Source organism: Symphalangus syndactylus, chromosome 3 (assembly GCF_028878055.3).
Source record: "Symphalangus syndactylus isolate Jambi chromosome 3, NHGRI_mSymSyn1-v2.1_pri, whole genome shotgun sequence".
Taxonomy (NCBI): Eukaryota; Metazoa; Chordata; class Mammalia; order Primates; family Hylobatidae; genus Symphalangus; species Symphalangus syndactylus.
In genome coordinates this window covers 105,041,706-105,065,569 of record NC_072425.2, presented here as the reverse complement: position 1 = coordinate 105,065,569, position 23,864 = coordinate 105,041,706, and the positions used below count along the sequence as shown (strand labels likewise).

The following is a 23,864-nucleotide window of genomic DNA, read 5'->3' as shown; positions in this document are numbered from 1 at the left end:
GTTTAGTTGTAATTCCTTAGGGTTCTCAATGACAGAGCTGAATTAGAAGGTGTACTGGCCTGCAAAAGTATAGGAAAGTGTATTGACCTCATAAAGTTCAGCTGGACACCACGGTGTAGGCTACCACCTGTCCCAAATGGAAGGAAACGTTGAAAATGTTTTCAAAGTTAAAACATCTCTCAACATGATAATATATTGTGCAATTTCCTGTCACAATAATAACACCCATTGCATAACATCCTTAACAAAATAGTCCGAAGGGGAGATTTCTGATGTTTGTCTTTGGTGAGAAGTGTCATGGAGGGTAGTAATAGAATTAATTTTTTGTCTTTTTTTTTTTTTTGACCATCTTTGGTCTTAACACCATCATTAAATTCTACTTTCCAATCAATCAAGACATCCAAGCCCTCCTCCAACATTTATTTTTAAAATCTTTTTTTTTTTTTTTTTTTTAAGACAAAGTCTCTCTGTCACCCAGGCAGGAGTGGTGGCACAATCTTAGCTCACTGAAGTCTCGAATTCCTGGGATCAAGCTATTTTCTCCCTTCAGCTTCCTGCATAGCTATGAGTACAGTTGCATACCACCACGCCCAGCTGATTTAATTTTTTTTTTTTTTTTTTTTTTTTGTAGAGACAGTCTTGCTATATTCCCCAGGCTGGTCTTGAACTTCTGGCCTCAAATGATTCTCCTCCCTCTCCATCCCAAAGTGGTGGCATCCTCCTGCCTCTCCCAAAGTGCTGAGATTACAGGCAGGACCCATTGTGCCCAGCCTAAAAAATCTCTTACTATTATAGAAACAACACCTGTGCATTTTATACAACTAGAAAATATAAATGAGCAAAAATAACAAAATACATCATGTTTCCACCACCAGAGATCAGCACTCTTAGCCCCTTAGTGCTTATTCTTTTATATAATATGTATGTCATCATGTATAATGATAAATGACATCTTACTGTGAAAACTGTTGAACCTGATTTTCCAATCAAGTGTCTGTATTTTTATATTTCAATGTATTTTCACCGTATCTAGTATCAACACTATCTTCAAATTTCCCCAATTGGCCCCAGTAAAATCCCGTGTATTTAAAATTGATGCCTGTGCTCACAATTAGCAGCATTTCTTAACCCGAAACCCTAATATTCATAGATTGTTCTCTAGGGAGGTGAGGCCCCTCCCAAGGGTACGGCAAATGCAGCAGGTGGAGAAATGTCTTCTGAAGCACATCACAGGAGAACAATGGTACAAAGGGAATGGATTAAAAGTCATTTAGGCTTTCAGTTTCATGTGAATTTCAGATTAGAATTCAGGGACAAAGGGACAGATTCCTTCAATGTTCTCTCTTCAGCTTGAATACTGGGCCTCCATATAGTTACTATTCAATTTCTTATTGACAGAAAGCTTTGGTAAAATTTAGATACTTGTTTTTGGGCTACAGTAATTCATTGTGAGCAACTTGTCCTGCCTGCCTGTAGTTACCGCTTTTTTTTTGAGTGACTTCAGGAAACAAAAATGTGTTCTGGGGCCACATGGACGTAATACTCAAAGGAAATCCTTAGGACCTTCACCTTTATCCACAGTCAGATTCTGCAGGATTCTTTGGAACTACATAGGCCTCAAAGGACTTGACCCATTTGAGTGAAAGCATCATCAACTTCTAAGATGCTCTGATAAATCAGAGGCTAAAGGGAAGGCATAAAGGAAGTATTAGTAAAGGTGAAAAGTATAATAAATAATACAAGATTATTGGGGAAATTTAATAAGACTATTACAATTTTGCTTATACAAAAAAAATTTAAAGTATCACTATATAAAGAGAGATTGACAGGATGCTACCAGCTAGTTGGACTTTGGGGAGACTGAAGTTGCGAATTCAATGTTGGTTAAAAGTCAGTCTCTTTGTTAATTAAAATAAGATTTACACTATAGGGTTTTCTCTTTATGCAGCACAATAAGTTCAAAATTTTTGATATCATTGTCTTCAGGCAAAGTGTACTGTATGTATCCATATGGTTATAGTAACACAGTAAGCATCTATTTTAGGAAGGGGTAGCTGAGCTTTCTTCTAGAGAAACTGCTTGCTTGACAGCAGGACTTCTGTGTAAGATTTTGGGAAAACATGCTCTTGTTCTATGATGGGAAGTCCTACATTTCTTATTGAATCCAGCTCAGATGGACTTCCCATGTGGCTTAGTGTGGCTCGCTCTGGAGCTCCATATTAGGGCTCAGGTGTTAGCCAACAGATGGAAAATTCTCCCACCATAAATTAAGAAAAATGCTTTTTAAAAAGAGCCTGATATAAGTATGTATTTCACTGTTCCACTTTTATTTCCGACATCAGAAAATCTTTATCATCATTGCCAGTCCTAAGTAAGGAAAAAATTGATGCCAGGAGGTAAAACATTAACTCATTATTTAAATACCATCCTTTCTTAATTAACATCACTTTAATGAATGTGACAGATGAGTGATATGATGGATTTTAAAATGTCCTTATTATTTCATGTATTACTTTTGGAAACGGCATTTTAAAAATTAGATATTTAGCGATGGCATTGACTAGATATTTTCTGTTTGGCACTATGCTTACATAATCCCAAACTGTTTGCACTGGCTGATTAATCACTAGTGATTTGTTTGACAGAGAAGACATGTGGAACAAGAGCTCAGAGAAACTGCGGGACTCAGGAAAGCTCTGTATTCTGTCCTTGAGCTCTCTCTCCATCTTAGAGAGAAAAGGAAGAACATGAAAATTTGAGTTCCAGTGCAGTTGTTTCAGGGACTAATTAAAGTTACTAAGTTAATTTGGTAGAGAAGATGGCTGGACTGCTTTTATTTTTCACCACAAATCAGCAATATGTTGAGCATTTAAAAAAAATAATATTCATAGAGACAGGATCTTGCTATGTTGCTCAGGCTGGTCTTGAACTCCTGGTCTCAAGTGATCCTCCTGCCTCGGCCTCCCAAAGCGCTGGGATTACAGGCGTGAGCCATCATACCCGGCCAGTGGTCAGCATTTTTATTAGATAAGATATGCTTTCCTTCTTCAGTATGGAAGTGAGTCTGAAAACTCTCCTGCGACCATATAGTGACATCACGCTGAGTAAGACTGAATTTTCCATAAATGCTTTGATGGATATTAAGGGAGTTAGGCAGACATGCCCTGATTTATTATTTCATTTTTTAATAAAAAAGTAAAAACTGTTTCTTTTGGAATCAACTTGCCCTCACACATCACACCCATCTACAGAAAAGCCAGGTAAAGAATATTCATTTGTTCATTCATTCATCAAGTCATTCAGTCAACAATTGAGAATTTATTGTCTATCAGATACTATACTAGACCTTCAAGGAACATAAAGATTCTTCTTACTTCTAAAGAACACGTAAATTGACACATTTAATTTGAATCTAAGGAAATGTTGCTGTGTAGTTACAGCTCTCAAATATGCATACTCAGAGAAGAGCTCAATGGTAATGAGGACTTTGGGGTTATTTTGCAGAAGATATATGGACATCTATGTGATTGCCTGGGGTTAGAGTACAAAGGTGAGGGGAGAAGACAGAATCCTGGTTGGAGAATGCCTGTCTTTATTGGAATGGAAAGAGCAAGGGTACTGCCAAAAACACAGTGAGAGAGGGAGGAAAAAAGATTTTCAGGGCCAAGAAAACTAAAAGAAAGACTATGCCAAGAAGGAGCCATTAGTGACCAAAATCAGAGACAGCAAAGATAAGGAACAAGAACTGACCATGGGATTTGATGATTTGGAGGTGGTTGTCGTCATCATTGTAATCATCATTATCATTTTTTGTTATTATTATTATTATTATTGATGCTGTTTTATTTTCATAGGCTGAGGTCCTGGGAGCAAAACTAGTCCAGGAGTAATTCTATTTTTTATGGTTCCTGCCACATATTGATATATTACTTCCCAAAGAACTTTACTAATTTAAATGCTGCCAACAATGTATGAGAGTGCCTTAGCCACATTGAGTGTTAGCATTATAAATGAGAAATTTGTTAACTACTGCCTTCCAAATATTTATTAAACATCTCTTTCTTATAGCCAAAGACTAGAAAAGGTAAGAACAAAAACACTCTTTAGGAAATAATTCTAAGACTTTCTGCTCTGAGGTCTAATAAAGATGGAAAGAAGAATGGAAACCACCAACTTGTTGTTGGTAAAAGCTGAATGGGAAGAAATTAACCACTCATCAGAGTGCAAGGTATATGCAACACAGACATTATGTCTTTCACTCCTATGTTACACTTTCAACAGATGGCCAAGGATTTTTTAAAATTTTCACTTCTTTCTGTCTCATAAACTGAAACTGAGCAAATAAAATTGAGCCAATGAAAGGAGAATTTTATAAGAAATTAGAAAGTAATGAATTGGTACAAAGTTTAAAATATGAAATATGAAATTCTGCTTGTCTCTTACATAGTTTGAAGAATTTTGATGTTTGTCTATTCTTTTTTAAAAATATTGAAAAAAATTGACCCACAAATTATAAAATAACTACTACATGGTAGGCATTTTTTGGATAAGATGCCAGAGGCTACAATGTTTTTGATATGTTCAAGGTTAAATAAGTGAGTATTTTCCATGTTGGGAAGCTTCTATATTTTGAAATGAAGTTAGGAAATGTGACCTTAATTGGCATGTCCAAAACAGCCAATCCAACCCTGGGACCATAGAACTGTAACAGTGCCCGTTAGTCCAGAGTAGGTACAGAATTATTGGGTTATTTAGCCTCTGAACACATAACAGGGCTCCTATGAAACAGAGATCAGAGATCCCACCTAGACAGACCCTCAGAAAGTTAACCTAAGAAATCAGTTGAAACTAATCAGGGCAGCCAAATGCAACTCATAAAAATAAGCAAACAAACACCAGAATGGTTCCCCAGCGGGGAATACTAGACAGAAATTTAATTGACGTAGTTAAAGAAAGATTGTATCAAACAACAAGGGCTAGGTTGGTCATCCCAGGAATTCCAGAAAGGGGAGACTTGGGTAGCAGTGAAGATGGTGTCTGGTCTTGGGAAAAGATAAGGTCATGGTGGGGGAGGGCAGGGGAAGCTGTCGTAGTTAAACATTCAGCATCACCTACTCTAGTCCCAAAGATACTGCTGGACATCTGGCTTCCCAGGAAGCTGGGCTTCAAGGAGAGAAGACTTTGTCAGGCTTATATATTTGTCTGCCTGGTTATTATTGTTCTCACAACAAATTGCTAAGTTGGCATCTAAAATATAGCAGTCTTATAAGACCTAGTGGACTAACTCAGCCACCTAAGTCCAATAAACTAAGCACTGAGGAAAATGAATTTAGGCCCAAATCTTACCCCCTCCTCCAAGACCAGGTCAAATGGAATCTCTAATCTTTTCAGTGGAATTGTGTCTCCCTGCTGTGACTTCCAAAGGATGATGAAACTGCAGTCCAATGCCTGGCTGGCTGGCACGGAGCAAACACTAAGTGAAGGGAAATTATAACAATCACTATTCTTAATCTGTCTTTCTTATGGCATTTATTAATATTTTCAGCTCATATTTATTCAAACTTTAAACTGTGCCGGTCTCTGAGCAAGTGATGAAAGCTACTTTCTTCCTTGTAGATGTTATCGGTATATTATTAGGCACAAATATTCATATGGCTCATTTCTTTTACCAAAATGTAAAAGTCTTAAGCACAAGTTCCATGTCCCTCAGCATACATGTGGTACTGCAGGGTAGGGAAAGCTGTCATATTTAAACATTCAGCATCACCTACTCTACTCCCAAAGATACTGCTGGACATCTGGCTTCCCAGGAAGCTGGGCTTCAAGGAGAGAAGACTTTGTCAGGCTTATATATTTGTCTGCCTGGTTATTATTGTTCTCACAACAAATTGTTAACTAACTCAGCCACCTAAGTCCAATAAACTAAGCACTGAGGAAAATGAATTTAGGCCCAACTCCTACCCCCGCCTCCAAGTCCAGGTCAAATGGAGTATGGCAAGTTTTACTTTCAGTCTTGTTCTACTAAACTATATATATATATATGTTTTGGCTTTTTTTTTCCTTTTTTTTTTTTTTGAGGCAGGGTCTTACTCTGTCACCCAGGCTGGAGTGCAGTGGCATGATCTCAGCTCACTGCAACCTCCACTTCCCAGGCTCAAGCTGTCCTCCCACCTCAGCCTCCTGAGTAGCTGCGACCACAAGCGAGCACCACCATACCTGGCTAATTTCTGTATTTTTTGTAGATGTAGAGTTTCGTCGTGTCGCCCAGGCTGGTCTTGGAACTCCTGGGCTTCAGCAATCTGCCTGCCTTGGCCTTCCAAAGTGCTGGGCTTACAGGCGTGAGTTACCACAACAGGCCTATTTATATATGTTTTATCTCCTCATAAGATCTGTAGGTTCCTTGAATATTTTTTTAACCCTCTGTTACAGTATTTTGTATTTTAGGTTCTTAATAGATGGTTTTTGAATAAGTAAATGAATGTTCTTATCAAAATCTTCTCTCCTCCACATGCATTGATTGAGCCATTCCAGAAATGACTAAAAAATAGAACCAATTATTATAGTAAACAGGGTGATTTCTATATCACCATCATTTTATTTTCAAGGATACAATTACTTGATAAAATGGCTGGAAAATAAGATCTCTGCTCATTGGTTAAATAAATTATTCTAACTGGAGAAGAGAAAGCTAAAAGACAGTTGGATAATCATCCTAGATTTAAAATATCAGGCAGAGAAGAATGTTAAAGGGCCTTGAGGCCTGCACCTTCATTTGCTGGGAACAAAAGGAGATTCACCTGATGACACAGTGAAACCATATCCAGGACACAGACCTCCCACCCGGGGCCAGGCGTGGTCCTCTCTAAAATACTGCCATCTGCGGGGAAGCTGTCCGACACAGTTTATACAGAAGGAATTCGGCGAATGTTTAATACATATTTCTAGGCTATCCCTGGAAATACAAACAACCTTTGCCCATTTTGCATATTGGCTTTAAGTTCCTTTCAAAAAAATTTGCATATTTGCATATTCCTTGAAAGGAACCACCCCACAGGTAATAATGGGAAAAATGAAAAGATAATACAACTGGCACATTTGATAGCATCCTTGGCTTCACCCTTTACCGCACAGCTTGCTACTGACGATAACTATGATTTCTGTTACTGAATAACATAGGTGTGCCAGGAGGCAAGGCTGTTGTGGTGTTACATTCCTACCTTTGTTTTTCTGGCCGAGTAAATGCAAACTCCCTAGTACTAATCTGTGGACTTTTTAAGTGGATGATTCTGATAGAATCACTATTTATACTTATTAAGGGTATAGTGAGTTCAGGTGATCGGTCCATTAAGTATCAGAAGAGCCAGACCATTGGGGAGCTGCCGGGAGAAGTGGGAAAGCTCACTAAAAATCAGCCCATCAGAAACCTCAAGGAAAACGGAGGTCAAATAGCTGATCCTACTCCTTGCAAGGAAAGCTTCTTACAATCAGCAAGAGCCAGAGTCTGCTCTTTTGTCTACAGCAGAAGAAATGCTCTTAAATTTGACTCCCAGAGATATGTGAACAGCAAGTATGAATTATATTAACATATTCCATTACTTTCACAATTTGAACTGAGATTAAAGAATCAGTGCCCAGAAGCAAGAATGGCTAATTTTCTTCAGCAGAGAATGAATTCAGAGCAGGGGTTCTCACCCCTGGCTGCACATTAGAATCACCTGGAAAGCTTTAAAAAATACAGATGCGTGGGTCCCACCCCAGACATTCTGGCTTAATTGGTCTAGGGGTGGCCTGGGCCTGAGTCCAGGCTTGAGCAAATCAGAAGTTTAGATGCTAATATATTTGAGCTTCAGTGATGCTTTCTGCATGCTGACTGCTGAAAGCAATAGTCTAGCTCTGTCATTCTCCGAAGGTGGTCCCATGATTAGCCTTGTAAACATCACCTGGAAACTTGTTAGAACTACAAATTCTAGGGCCCCACTCCAGATCTACTGAATCGGAATTTCTAGGGTTGGGGATCAGCTTATTAAAGCTCTCCAGGTCATTCTGATGAACATGAAAGTTTGAGAACCACTTATCTAAGTCAAGTCATTGCTGCTCAAAGTGTGTTCCACAGAGCAGCAGCATCTGTATCTCCTGGAGTTTGTTTGAAATGCAGAGTCTCGGGCCACCCCCACACGTACTAAGTCAGACTGCATTTTAGCAATATTCCCGGGTATCTGTATGTGTATTAAAATTTGAGAAGCACTGGTCTAAGAAACACTCACCAGTTAGTGTCTCACTGGACTTCAGTTTTAATCTTTCAGAGGTTTTATGTAAAAAGACAAGAGCACAGCCAGAGCATAGAAGGGAAGCTGTGAATCCGTATTCTGCTACTTCTGCAGGAGGGGTTAATATGCGATCTGTCAAATAGGTTGAGCATTGACTCAAAGAAACATTAAGAGTAGATAGAGTGGTTGTGGCAGTAGTAAAAGCAGCTGCTGCTTATCATATGGTTACTATGTGCTTTATAGGTATACCTGCATTTAATCCTTGTAGAAAACCAGCAAAAGATTCATTCATTCAACAGACATCGTATTATATAAGCACATACGCGCGATACAGTTCTAGGCATATCCCTATATTCTAGAGATGTAGCCACCCCTGCCATTATGAAGCTTAAGTCCAAAGTCAGACAACAAACAAAAATAAATAAGCTCATATACAAGAAAATCATAGGTAAAGATGAGTGCTATGAAGGAAATAAAGCAGGGGAAAGGAAGGAACTGAAGAGTGATAAGGAAGTGCTACCTGAGATCGGGTGGTGAAGCAGGGGAGCCTCTTTGAGGAGGTAACATTTAAGCCAAGACACAAAAGAAGCAAAGTCATGAGCCATGCAGATGTTTAAAGGAAGAACATTAAGGAGTATGAAGAGTTGACATGTGAGTGAATGAATGGTTAAAGAGAAGTTTGGAAGATCACTGCAGGCCAGTTCATAAGTTATCATATAAGCTACAGTAAGTATTTACAGACAAGGAAACCGAGCAGGGCTTCTCAAATTAAGGGTGCCCATGGATCACCTGGGGAACTTGTTAAACTGTAATATGGAGTCACTAAGTCTGGGGTGGGACGTGAGTTTCTGCATTTCCAACAAAATCCCAAGAGATGCTGATGCTACTGCTCTGTAGGCCACAGAGTAAACAAAAGGATGCAGGGGCTGAGAACTTATTAAACATCATGCTCAATGTCACACAGCTGGTAAGTCACAGAGGCAAGATTTGAATCACAGATGCCTGATCCCAAAGTTTGTGCTGCCCATGAGTTTCCTCTGAGATAACCTCGTGCCTGATTCACCTGTAACCGGTTCTGTGCAGGATATTTAAAGAGCCTGGCTGAGAAAGGTCCTGGCATGTGCTGTGTTTATAGAAGAGCCATTTATCCCCTCTTATTTTGAAGGAGAAATAACAAGGGAAATTGGATGCTTTGGTAACTATTGATACTTTGTGCTATTGCTTATGCAATGTTTAAAAAATATAAGATATAATCAATCCCTGACATCCTAGAGAGAAATGATATTGTTGGTGACCATCTTGGTGTACAATATTAAATAAGCATAAAAATATCCATGAGTCTCAAGATCTAATGCATTATATTTGTAGTACCTGATCCAAGGAAACCAGTTATTCACCAGGCCCTGCAGTCATACCCCTGCCCTGACCCATTTGCACCCTTGCATTTAGTTCTTTTCACCACGTAGAAGATGCTTGGAGTTCCCAGATGTGGATGGGCTCTGGGGTGTCAGAGATACATGCAGTGGTTTATTTGCTCAAATCAGTGAGGCTTCAATACAAAACAAAACAAAGGGTAGGGGTGTGTGTGGAGTTTGAACACTTGGTCTCGACTTTCTTTCATGAAAGCAGCCATAGCTCCCGATATTAAACAGATGTTTGCAGGAAGGATGGCTCCTCGCTTTCTCTTGTTGTTTGATAGTCACTGGGGGTGGAGGGGATGGAGGGGGGACGTGTTCTGTGTATGTATTGTATATGCTCTTGCCTTGATGAATGACATAGTTTGGTTTGGTTTGTTGCCCTCCCCTTTTGTTAATTCTCTGTGTTCTTTTTCCTTTGTGCTGCACAATTAGGACCCTGCAGTGGGACACAGACCCCTCAGTGCTCCAGCTGCAGTCAGACTCAGAACTTGGGTATATGTCTGCTCTTTTGTTACTCCTTTTATTATTTCTTTGCTACAGTTGTGTTGAAATGCTGGAGCTGTTGTTGCTCTTGTGTTCTCCCCTTTTGTTGAACTTCTAGTTTGATAAGTTTGTTTCCTTCTGTTAGTTTTCCTTATAAAGCTTTGAAGAAAGTCTCTCTTTGTGGAAAACACCACAAAAAGATGGCTTTTGATTTCTCCTTATTAATTCCTATTATTGCAAAACAACACTCCCCTAAACAAAAATCAAACATAAACCCACACATCTACTTAAAAGTGGGGCACACAAGTTCTGCAGTGGGAGATATGTTTGACTTTATCATAACCATCCTCCCCTTTACTAACAAGTTGCCTTAGGTTAACTTTTGTCTAAGATCAGTATTAAAATATTGTGGCTTGTTTCTTTACTTTTCAGTTTTTGGGGAACTCACAATAAGCACTTAATTTGAATTAAGTTTGAACAGTTAAAGATTCCTGTTTAAAAAAAAAACGAGGAAATTAATTGAATACCTTGATCTAAAGATATTTCAAATACTTGATGTTGAGTAATGTCTCCTATGTCCTAAATATCATTTTTTTCAGATGGAAATTTATTATCACAAGTTAAAAGAAAACTTCAGAGATGAAGACTTGGAGTTGAATAAAACACACAGACATATCCCAGAAACTCAGTTTATTTCCACTGTAGGATTGGAGTTAGCCGTAGTCACACATGAGATATTTCCAGTGGGGTGCTTGTATCAGCTGGTCATCAAGCTCAGGAGAGCTGACTGCACATTTCTCTTCTCAACTTCACATTCAGTTAAATCAGCTGGAAATCAGCCACGGTGGAAGTATTTACACCACAGAAATTGCCTCCTTTCCTACAAGTAATTTATTAAGCATTTACTGACAGAGCACTGGATATCTCTAAGTGAATAGCAAGTTTCATAACCACATTTTATGGAACCGTTATCTTTTCTTTCTAAATATAAACCAACATATCCCAAACCAGGCATTTATTTACTTATTATTCATTTTGAATTCCTGAGATTCCTGGGCATGTATCTCTGAGGTTCTGTCAGTTTCAATGCCTACTGTAGGTATAAAAGGAGGTTGAAGGGCTATTTGCATATTAGGTTAAATGCCATCTGCCTGTGACCCTTTGTATATGCAAAAATTCTTAGCTGATTCATGACAATACTAAGCCAAGGAAATATCCTAACATTTAGGTAACCTATGCACTATTTCTTTTTTAACCTTACTAAATTCTTGGCTATTTAGTTATATAGTTCATTTATGTTATATTTCAATTTGTATTATTTAAATAACCAAGAGATATGGCTTAAATAAAGCAGAGAATATATAGTAAGTTATAGTTCAGGGGAACTTCAGAATGCAATTCTTCAAAATTATATTGTGTTAAAAAAAACAGGCAGGGGAGAGAACTGGCAGAGACTACCCCATGCACTTAAATTAACAGATTTTTAGACAGATTGCAGCAGTGCTAAATTACACTTGCTGATGTGGAATAGTTTGGAATTTTCCCATTTATATCTGTTTTCCAAGCAAAAACTCATGTTGACTATGCAGATTAAAACTTGTGACTTATTCTAGGGATATAGCATATCTGTAGCCCCACCTTACCTGCTGCATTATACTTGAGAGTGAAACCAGTGCGTAGGAGAGAGCAGATAGGAGACTTTCTGTTCACTTTCTAAATACAAACCAATATACCCCAAACTAGGCATTTATTTATTTATTATTCATTTTGAATTTCTGAGATTCCTGGGCATGTATCTCTGAGGTTCTATCAATTTCAATGCCCACTGTAGGTGTAAAAGGAGGTTGAAGGACTATTTGCATTTTAGGTTAAATGCCATCTGCCTGTGAGTGAGTGGCTTATCTTAGAGAGTTTGAAGGCATTTTCAGAGAATTTCTGAGAGATGACATTATTTTAGCCATGTTACACTTTGAAATATTGCCTTAATGAAAATTTCTAGATTTTTCTAGAGAGTTTTATTTCACCTTCTTGAGCTGTGGCATGGGAATAATCATAGTCCATAGCTTGCTCTGTCACTTAATTTAACACCTTTACTGAAGTATAACTGGCTTTAAATAAACTACACATATTTAAACTATTCAAATTGATGGTTTTTGACATGTATACACATCCATGAAATTATTACCACAAGATAGTGAACACATTAATCATCCCGAAGAGTTTCCTCGTGCCCCTTTGTAATCTACACTCTTGCTTCTTCCTGTTCTTCCCTATCCCCCAAACATCTGATCTGCTTTCTGTCACTATACCTTAGTTTGCATTTCCTAGATTATCATATAAATGAAATCATCCAGGAGGCACTCCTTTGACTGACTTCCTTCACTCAGAAGTATTATTTTGAGATTCATTCAGGTTAAGTGTATATAAACAGCTCTATCCTTTTTATTTCATTGTATGGATATACCAGTTTGTTTATCCAGTCACTTTTTATATACATTGGGTTGTTTACAATTTTTGCCCATTACAAATAGAACTGCTATAAACATTCATGTACAAATATTTTAATGCACATATGCTTTCATTTCTTTTGGGTAAATACCTCCCAGTAGAGGTATTGATGGTTGAATCATATAGTAGATACACATTTAACTTTTTAAGAAATGGTCAAACTGTTTTCAAAGTGGTTTTACCATTATACATTCCCACCAGCAGTTTATGAGAGCCTTGATTTTTCCACATTCTTGACAACACTTAGTTTGAGCTTTTTAAAAGAAATTATTAATTTGTTAACTATTATTAAAGGAGTATAGTGGTATTTCGTTGTGGTTTTAATTTGCATTTCCGTAATGACTAATAATGTTGAATATCTCTTTAGTTGCTTATTTGCCATAGGAGTATCCTCTCTGATGAAATGTCTGCTTAAATCTGTTAGTCTTATATATTGTTTTTGAGTTGGGTTATTTTCTCTTAATTGATTTTGAAAGTTCTTCCTATGTTCTGGATAAAATGCTTTATGGGGTATATAATTTGTTAATATTTTCTCTCAGTCTGTGACCTGTCATTTTCATTTTCTTAACAGTGTCTTTAAGAAAGCAAACCATTTTAATTTTGACTAATTAACAGTTTACAAATTTGTTCTTTTATTGATCATGCTTTTGTTAACATAATGTTGATTTTTAAGCAATTATTTTAATGTTTGGTAGAATACAATTCACCTATGAAATCATTTGGGTTTGGAATATTATTGTGGAGGAGGTTTTTTGTTTTGTTTTATTTTGAGACAGTCTCACTCTATCACCTAGGCTGGAGTGCAGTGGTGCGATCTTAGCTCACTGCAACCTCTGCCTCCCAGGCCAGAGACAGATATCTCTTTGAGATACTAATTTTATTTCCTTTAGATATATATGTCCAGAAAAGGGACTGTTAGATAATATGTAGCTCTAGTTTTAATTTTTTGAGGAACTTCCATATTATTTTCCATAATGGCAATGCCAATTTACAATCTTACCAACAGTATACTAGGTTGTTTTCTCAATATCCCTTCCAATACTTCTTATTTTTTATTTTTAATAATAGTGATCCTTTGTATCTCATCATAGTTTTGATTTGCATTTCTCTGATAATTAGTGATGTTGAACACTTTTTCATATACATATTGGTCATCTTATGTCTTCTTTGGAGATAAGTCTATTTAGGGCCTCTGTGCATTTTTAAATCAGGTAATTTGTAATTTTGCTATTGAGTTGTTTCAGTTCTTTATAAATTTTGGATATTAACCCCTTATCAGTAATATGGATTAAAATATTATCTTCCATTCTGTACATTGCCTTATCATTGTATTGGTTGTTTTCTTATTGTGCAGAAGCTTTTTAGCTTGCTGTAGTCCTGTTTGTCTACTTTTGCCTTTGTTGCCTGTGCTTTTGGTGTCATATCTAAAAAATCATTGCCAAGGCCAATGTTGAAAATCTGATTTCTTATGTTTTAGGAGTTGTATAGTTGCAGGTCTTACATTTATATCTTTTATCCATTTTGAGTTTATTTTTGTGTGTACATGTATGTGTGTGATATAAAGATCCAATTTCATTCTTTCAAATATGGATATTTAGTATTCCCAACACCATGAATTGAAGAGACTATCATTTCTCCATTTTGTATTCTTGTCTCTATTGTGGAAAATTAGTTGACTGTAGATGTGTGGGTTAATTTCTGGAATCTCCATTCTGTCCCACTGACCTATATGCCTGTTTTTGTTACAGTTCCATACTGTTTTGATTAATATAGTTTTGTAGTATAATTTGAAATCAAGAAGTGTGATACCTCTTGAGAATACCTTTCTCAAGATTGCTTTGGTTATTCAAGGTCTTTTGGGGTTCCGTATGAATTTTAAGATTTTTTTTCTATTTCTATGAAAAATATCATTTAAATTTTGGTAGAGATTGTATTGAATCTGTAGACTGCTCTAGGCAGTATGGACATTTTAATAATATTGTTTTATGTAATCCATGAACATACAATGTCTTTTCATTTATTTGTCTTCAATTTTTTTTCATAAATGCTTTATAGTTCTTTTATGTAGAGATTTTTTACCTTCTTGGTTAAATCTAAGTATTTTTTTTCTTTCTGATGCTATTATTAGTGGAAATGCTTTCTTGATTTCTTTTTCAGATAGTTCATTGTTGGGGTAGAGAAACACTATTAATTTTTGCATTAATTTTTGTGGAGTCCATAAAGTTTCCTACATACAAGGTCATGTCATCTACAAAAAGAGACATTTTACTTCTTTCTTATTTGGATGACTTGTATTTATTTTTCTGTCTAATTTATCTGGCTAAGACTTCCAGTATTATGTTGAATAGAAGCTTTGTTTCGTTTCTCTTTTTCTTTTTATTTTTTGAGACAGAGTCTTGCTCTATCACCCAGGCTGGAGTGCAGTGGTGTAATCTTGGCTCACTGCAACCTCTGCCTCCCAGGTTCAAGCAATTCTCCTGCCTCAGCCTCCCAAGTACCTGGGACTATAGGCATGTGCCACCATGCCTGGCTAATTTTTGTATTTTTAGTAGAGATGCAGTTTCACCATGTTGGCCGGGCTAGTCTCAAACTCCTGACCTCGGGTGATCCACCCACCTCAGCCTCCCAAAGTGCTAGGATTACAGATGTGAGCTACTGTACCCAGCCTCCTTTCTCTTTTTCTTCTATGTAACTTCTATAGGTATTTTCTTTGTGGTTATTATGGGACTTACATAAAATTTATTATAGTGAGCTGATAGCATTTTCTCTTGCATACAAAAACTCTACATTTTTATCTCATTTCCCCCCACATTATGTGCAATTGGTGTTGCAGTTCATATCTGTTTAGAATGTGTCCATTTACATAATTTAGTTATAGTCATTTTTAATTCATTTGTCTTTTTACTTTTATATTTGAACCAAAAGCTGTTTACCTACCACCTTTATAACAATGCAGTCTTCTGTTTTTGTCTATATATTTACCTTTAACAACAGATTTTATACTTTCTTATGTTTTTGTGTTGCTGTTGAGAATCCTTTCATTTCAAGTTGAAGAACTTTCTTTAGCATTTTTTTGTATGTCAGAACTAGTGATGGTAACCTCTCTTAGCTTTTGTTTGTCTGAGAAAGGCTTCATTACCCCCTTCATTTTTGAAGGACAGGTTTGCCTGGTATTGTATTCTTGATTGGCAGGTTTTTTTTTCTTCTTTCAGCACTTTGAATATATCACACACTCCCTTCTGGCCTGCATGATTTCTATTGAAAAATCGGCTCGTAGTCTTATGAGGGTTCTCAAGTAGATAGCAAGTAGCCATTTTCTTGTTTTCAAAATCCTTTCTTTGCTTTTAACTTTTGACAGTTTATTTATAATATGTCCTTGGTTTGGGCATCTTTGGGATTATCTTATATGGTGTTCTTGGTGTTCTTTGGGCTTCCTGAATCTGGATGTCTTATTTCCTTCCCCAGGTTTGGGAATTTTTCAGCCATTATTTCTTTGAATGAGTTTTCTGGTTCTCCTTCTGTGAGTTTCATAATGCATATATTGGTCCACTTGATGTTACCCTGTAATTCTCTTAATATATCTTCACTGTTTTTTATTCTTGTTTTTTCCTTTTTGCTCCTCTGACTAGAGGATTTCCAGTGAGCTGTCTTTGACTTTGCTTCTCCTTTCTTCTGCTTAATCAAGTCTGCTGTTGAAACCTCATATTGAATTTTTCAGTTCAGTTATTGTATTCTTCAGGTCTGTTATTTCTATTTAGTATTTTTAAATATTTTCTATCTCTTTGTCAAGATTCTTACATTGTTCATGCATTTCTCTCCTAACTATTGTGAACATCTTCATGATCAACATTTTGAATTCTCTGTTGGGTAAATCACATGTCTCCATTTCATTAAGGTAGGTTTCTAAAGATTTATCTTGTTCTTTTATTTGGAACATATTTTCATTTTCTTTGATTCTTTGTGTTAGTTTCTGCACATTTTATAAAACAACCACCTCTCTTAGTCTTCACAGACTGATGTCATGTAAGAGTCAATCTTCATCCATTAGGCTAGCAAGAGATTCTGGATGCTTCCTAATCCTTTGTGCTTCCAAACTGCCATCTGTTTCCTTAGTGGGACCAGGGTACTAGAGTATGCTAAACCCTAAGAGAGTCCTAAGACTGGCAAGATTGGAGCCAGTCTCTTGAGTAGCAGTTGGAATAATTGATGCATTAGGTACATGTTCTAATGCATCAATTTATTCCAGCTCTCCTTATGCATCTCCAGCTGTCCTTAATGCATATTAATGTCCTCAGGAAGAAGCTGGGAACTGGAGTTTATCACCCACTTGCTCTGCACTGAGCCAGGAAGAGGAACTGTGGCAAATGCCTGTATGCTCACTCAGACTGCAGGCTGTTTTAAATCATTGCTTTATTCTCTGTCACTTCTAGGGAGCCTAGTAAATGCTAGGCCCTTCAGCTCTCGGAACAGACAAGTTAGAGGCCAGTCCCTCTGGTAGCGACTAGAAAATTTAAAGGTCTAGATGGATAGTTTAAGCTCTTCTAAGGAGAAGCTATAGGCTTAGTTTTATTTCTGGAATGATTTGTGGGGAGGAGCCATGGGAAGTATCCTCACATTCATTTAAACTCCCAGTGACTAGTGACTGCCTGCCCTGTTAGCTCCAAGAAACAGGCAAGTCAGAAGCCAGATCCATGGGTAGCAGCTGGAAAAGTCAAGGTACTAGATGTATAGTGTAACCCCTCCCAGGGTTACACTCTCAGATTCCCAGGGAGAATCTGAGAACTGTGCATTTTGGTAAAATGAGCTGGCAGGAGGAGTCATGGGAAGAGCCTGCAAGGCCATTCAAAACCACTGCTTTGTTCTCTGGAGACTCCAAGTGACCAGTGAATATTGGGCCCTATCAGCTCCCCAGTTAGGTGAGTTAGTAACCACACTCCCAAGCAGCAGATGAAAAAAATCAGGGCATTTGTTGTGTAGTCCAACTCCTTCCAGGAAGAAGCTAGAGGTTTGGTTTCTTTGCCAGAGTGAGCTGGAGGAAGGAGCTGTGGGAAGTGTCTACATACCCATTTAAACTCCCTGGGGACTAGTAATTGCCTGCCCTGTTGACTTCCAGATAGAGGCTTGTTAGAAGCCAGACCCTTGGGCAGCAGCTGGAAAAGTCAGGGCTTTTGATGTGCAATCTAACCCCTTCTAGGGAAAAGCTAGGAGCTGAGCTTTGTCGCCTGCTTACTGTGTGCTAAGCCAATGGGGAGAAGCATGGGAAATGCTTGAGTGCCTGTTTAAAGCTGCCTCTGTTCTCTGCCATTCCAGGGGTCTAATAAATGCTGGGCCCCATCGGCTTCCAGAGATAGGCAAGTTAGGAGTCATTTCCTCTGGTAGTGGTTTTAAAAGTTGGGGTACTCTGTGTATGGTTCAAACCCTTTACTCCTCAGGGAGAAACTGAGAGATGGAGGTTCCCCCCAATTTTATAGTGCTGGGCTGAAGGTAGGGTTTATGCTGAGAGTGAGAATATGTCTCAGCTTTTCTTACTGTTGTACCCGAGCGAGTTAGGAAAACGCCACACTTTGAGACTAATTAAGAGTCCTTTATTAGCCCGTGACCGAGAGACGGCTAATGCACAAAGTTCTCTCGGCCCCGAGGAAGGGGCTTGATTAATTTTTATACCTTGGTTTAGGAAGGGGGGGTGTCTAGTTAGAACAATTTTACAGAAGTTAAGTAGTCAAAAAGTTAAAGGGATAAATGGTTACAGGAAAGTAAACAGTTCCAGGTGCAGGGGCTTTAAGACTATTACAAGGTTATAGACGCGGGGCTTTGGGCGTTATCAATCAGATGAATTCTTGGGGACTGTGGATATAGCTTGCCACAGTATCTTATCAGTTAATTTCATTCTTGGATGTGCTGGGAGTCAGCTTGCACAAGTTAAATCCTTGAGGAAGGGGCTGCCAGTGAAAGAGCCAAGATGGAGTTTGTCTGGTTCTCTTAGCTAAGGGAGAAACAAGGCTAGGTGAATAAAGGAAAAAACAAGTTTGGGCATTACATTACCTGTGCTGAAGTGGGAATCTTCTCAGCCATCCAGTATACAGAAATCACTCCATTAGTTTCTGTATTTTTCTCAGAGGATATCGATTCATGTATAGCTGTTTATTTGATGCTTTATGGGTGGAGTGAGAGTTCTCAGCCTCCTATTCTGTTTTATTGCTGAAGTACTCCTGCATGTTTGGTAATTTTTTATTTATATCAGACATTGTGAATTTTTTTTAGGTTTCAGATACTTGAATTTCTATAATTTTCTTGTAATTTGTTCTGAGATATAGTAAATTAACTTTGACCAAGTTTTATCTTTTAAGGTCTTGCTTTTAAGATTTTTTAGTTGGGACAGGAGCAGTGCTCAGCTTAGGGCTAATTCCTGCTACTGAAGCAAGTCCCTTACATGTGTTCTACACATTGCCCCATAAATCTTAAGGTTTTCCAGTTTGACTGCCGTGAACAGAAACTATTCCTATTCCTGTGTAAATGCCCAGAACTGTTATCTGTAATTGTTTTCAGGTCATTCTTTCCTTGGCCTCAGGTAGTTTCTTCACATAAATGTACTGATCAATGCTGAGCTGAATTCTCAAAGGCAAACTTCTGAGTTTTCTTTTGTGCAGATTTCTTCTCTCTGCTGTATTTTCCTGTGAATTCTAACTGCCTGGTCTCCCTGGACTCTCAACTCTGTCGCTACAACTTAGAGAGTCTGCTCGATTTCACCTGAGTTTCCTCCCTGCACCATGGCCTGGAAACTCTCTCAATGCTGTAACTTGGGGCAGTTGTAAGGCTCCTCTTGCTTGTGTCCCTCCCTCATGTATCACTGTTCCTCATTGCCTGACCTCTAGTAGCCTGTAAGTTTTTTTATTCAGCATTACATATTTTAAATTTCAGGTTTCTGGGTAAATTTGGTCTCTATTACACCATTTTGGCCAGAAACACAAATGTGTCACTTGATTCTGGTTTGTATGTTAACTATGTGATTAGCAAAGCAAATGGCAGCAGAGAGAAAAAAGGGAGATAATATGGCTTTCAGAAAAAAAAAAATAACTTCAAGAAAATTGTAAATAAAATGAGAAAATAAGTGCAACTCAGCTTGTCTTTTCACCAGGCAAATACATATGGAAGTACCAAAAATGCTTTGCTTTCTTTCTTAGGCCATTATAATAGATTAGGTGAATTGAAGATACTGAAAGGGAAATATGAAATAACAGGATAAGAAGAGTAAGTTAAAGGATCACAGGAGAGAAAGAACTTCTATAGCTTGGAAATGAATAAATATGTCATTGAAAATTGGAACTGCAGTGGGAAAATTTGAGGGAGGGATTATGTTTAAAATGTTTTTTGGTGTGTCTTATGAAGAGAACATAAATGCAAATGTTCCCATAAGATTACCAGTCTTCCAGAAGATGGGCTGAGAACAACGTAAGAAGAGCAGGGCTGGGAGAGAAGAAAAGATTCTCAACTTTATGTAGATATCAATGAGCAATGAGGGTATTTTGTGGCCCTTCACTCCAAATTATTAAACCTAGTACCTTATGGAATATTTATTGGCTTCAGAAGCCTCATGATTATATATCCTTTACATACTAGTATATCAAACTCTTGATAAAGTTTTTAAAAATATTAGGAAGCAAAGAGAATGAAGGAAAACCGTGAAGCTGTGAGCAAGGATTTGGCTGTTCCTTCACAGAAGAAAGAACTTAGATTTTATTTTCAGTGTTTGAGAGACACTGTTAATGTACTTGCCCAGGGATTCTTCCTACCTGCTGCACAGACAAAACCAGTTCACTGAGACCAAGGCATTGCAATAAAGAATATAATTGATGAAGGCCTGCTATGCCACATGGGAGACAGAGTTACTACTCACACAGTCTTCTGCAAAATTCGGAGGCTAGGGTGTTTTAAAGATAGTTTAGTGGGTCGGGCAGGGGGTGGGTAGAGGAATGGGTGCTTCTGATTGATTGGGGGTGCAATCATAGGGGTGTGGAAAATGGTCCTCAACCACTGAGTCTGTTTTCTGGGTGGGGCCCCCAGGATGGACTGGTGGAACAAAGAGTCCAGGGTCTGGGTAGTGCCATTAGATTGTCAGAAATGCAGAAGCCTAAAAAAGACATTTTAAAAGGCCAATCTTAGATTGTACAATAGTGAATTGGGGAAGTTGCAAATCTTGTGACCTCCAGAATAATGGCTGGTAATCGTTTAACTATCCCTACATCTTAGCAGAATTCAGGCCCCTCTCATTTTCCTAACCTGATGGTCTTTCATTAGTTTTATAACAGTAGTATAATTTTGGGAAATGGCTATTTTCATTTAAATTATAAACTAAATTTATTCCAAAGTAGTTTGGCCCAAGCCCAGGAATGACCAAGTACAGTTTGAAGGTTAAAGGCAAGATGAGATTTGGTCAGATCAGATCTCTTTCACTGTCATAATTTTCTCACTGTTATAATTTTTGCAAAGGTGGTTTCATTAGTAGGTGGTGACCTCTTCTTTCTCTAAACTGTCTTCTTTGCATTCTTGGCTGAAAGAGAGAATGTGTATTACTCTCGAGTCTACCAGGCACCATTCCAAACTGCTATGGTGAAATAAAGAGATCAGTCTGTCAAGAATAGAAGTAAAACCAACTATATAAAGAAATGAGAGAAGCATATAATCCTCAAGATGGTGGTAGGTATTATAGAAAATCTAACTAGGAAAGTTCTAGAGGTCTTTTTACATTTTAAAGTTTTTGCCATTTGCCTAACAGAACAGATGTAACCCTATTAGCCTTTAATGAAGAAAGACCTTCATTTGGCTTATTCTCCAAGCTTTGTCAAATATTCTTATGCATTATGTTTAGATATCTGATTTGAATTAATTTTCAAGGTTTGTCATGTGACAATGCCTGGTATGTTCTTGAGAATAATGCCTGTTGAATTCTTTGAGCAAGTTGACAACCTCTGCCTCTTCAGTAACATTCAATCACACTTTCCACAGAAATTGAAATATGAAACAGCATCTTGTAATATGTGGGTGTGTCAAAATGTAGTAGCAAAATGGATTTCAGAATCTATAATATAGATTTATATTCTGACCCATGAAGAACTGTTATAAATTGGTTTTAACAGAACCAATCAAAATTTTTTCACAAGAGAGGAAGGAAGCATTTTGCTCACCATTTGTAATAATCATTTATTTGTCCCCAGACATTTCTTGAGAAGCTTCTATCACCAAATGTTTGTTCTCTGCCCTCAAGAATCTTGAGTAAGCAATTATAGGGCATTTTCCATTCCACAGTAGCAACTGGATTTTCAAAAAACAATATTTCTTTTTCATTCAATTTCGGAAAGATGTAGGCCAATTGTTAAGGAGGTGTGCTTATACTTTGGTAACCAGTGACTTGAAGAATTCTATAATTTTATAGTTTTATGTTGGTACAAATTCTATGGAAGCTTGTTCATAAGTATCAAGGTAGTAAAAGGTCATTCCTATATAATTTTTAATATAATCATTGTCATTTTTATATATTATTGGAGAAAACTCACTTCTGTAACTTCTGTCCTTATTATTCTGAACTTTTAATGTCCTTTGTAAAGTGAGCCCTTAATAGCAGAACCTTTTCCAGTGTTGCCAAGTTCTATTATAATCGTGACTATTTTGATTCTTCTCTCATCCTAGAAATTTACTTGTGTTATGAAATTCAAAGCTAACCCTTTGGTTGTGCCTATTGATTGAGCCAGACTTGACATTTGCTTCTGTTCAGGAAAAATGCTTTTGCTGCCAAACTAATATCTCTGCACAGTAAGAAGCAAATACCATGGAAATGAAATAAATACTTCCTAAAATGATTTTTTAAATGTGAACATAGAAGAATGGAAGCTCATCCTTCTTGAGGTAGTCAGAAAGGGTCAAACATCAAGCTGTTTCTCAGTACTTGGAGAAAAACACCCATTCTGAACATAAATGAGAAATCTCTGTGTGTGTGTGTGTGTGTGTGTGTGTGTGTGTGTGTGTGTGTGTGACGAAGGGGGCCACAAGGCCAGGTTCATGTCCTCAGGGTGGTGCCCCATGCTCACCATTCCTCCATGTGGTATCCCATACCCAACTCGCTAAGAATCAGTCCTTCAGATGTCACACCTTGACACCTCATTACATTAGAATTCAGTAGTTGAAAAACAAATTAACTCTGTCATTGTAAAATGTCTGTCATATTACATGAGTTCCTGTGCCATTAGCTTTCTACATTCTCTTTTTCTATAGATCCAACATTTTCTCTGTGACTCCATTGGGTGGCTCCCAGGTCCTCATTTTGAATTTTGTCTTCTCTGACCTTTGGTCCTACATTTCTTATGATCAGAAAAGCCCTTATCACAAACTCATCCACCAAGTATGCATTTTGTTAACCCCAAAGAAAAGGTATTCCTCTAGATTTCTTTGTGTCTTCCAGTTACACCAGTCACTTTTCTTCCTACAAGGTGCGAACCTTTGAAATAATCTATAATTTGTTTCCTTTTCTTCACCCTCCATATCAAGTAAACTAAGATCTGCCCTAAATTCTTTTCCAAAGTCTCCAATTTGCAGCATTCTTTCCATTCCAGTGCTGTTGCCACTTAGTGCTTTCTCATCACCCTGGACCAAATCTACACACTTTGTTAGACCATCAATCACAAATCTTTTCTCTGGCTGCTCCCTTTGAATTGTTTATCCTGGATTCGGTTTTGTTCCTAAACCTACCCAACCATCCCCGTTTGCTTGTAGATTCTTTCTCAATTCCATTTTCTCCACACTCAGCTTCTAAGGTCCAGTGACTTTCCACACCTAACATTGGCCCCTCATTTGTCAGAGAAGGGTTTAGACTCTATTTTTTTACATAGTTTCTATACAAACATGTTTTAAATGTTGTCTTGCAGCTGCCAATGTCTTACCCAGCAACTTTTAATAATTCCTCACTGTCTACAGCAGAAAGTCCAAATTCTTTAACCTGATACTTAAAACCCTCTACTAATCTGGCCTCAATATACCTCTCTAAATTTATCTCCTCTTGCTCTTAAATCAAAACTTCTATTCTGAAAACCTTGTCTCTCAGACATAAAATGTGAATTTAGTCTCCAGATCTTTGTATATGCCAGGAGATCTCTCTAGGATGTTGTCCCCATTCCTTTCCACTTAACTGATTCCTGCC

At 37.7% G+C, this 23,864-nt stretch overlaps 1 protein-coding gene across 7 annotated transcripts in view; it reads left to right on the top strand.

Annotated features, from left to right (window-relative positions):
- DYNC1I1 (dynein cytoplasmic 1 intermediate chain 1) overlaps nt 1–23,864 on the top strand; it is a 325,011-nt gene that overhangs the window by 45,364 nt on the left and 255,783 nt on the right. For 5 of the 7 annotated variants that reach the window (XM_055272649.2, XM_055272644.2, XM_055272645.2 and 2 more), the window contains one exon: nt 10,118–10,177. The exons of the other annotated variants lie outside the window; for them this stretch is intronic. In XM_055272649.2, the coding sequence (XP_055128624.1) occupies nt 10,118–10,177 (60 nt within the window). The remainder of the gene's footprint in view (nt 1–10,117; nt 10,178–23,864) is intronic. 7 annotated transcript variants of the gene reach the window in all.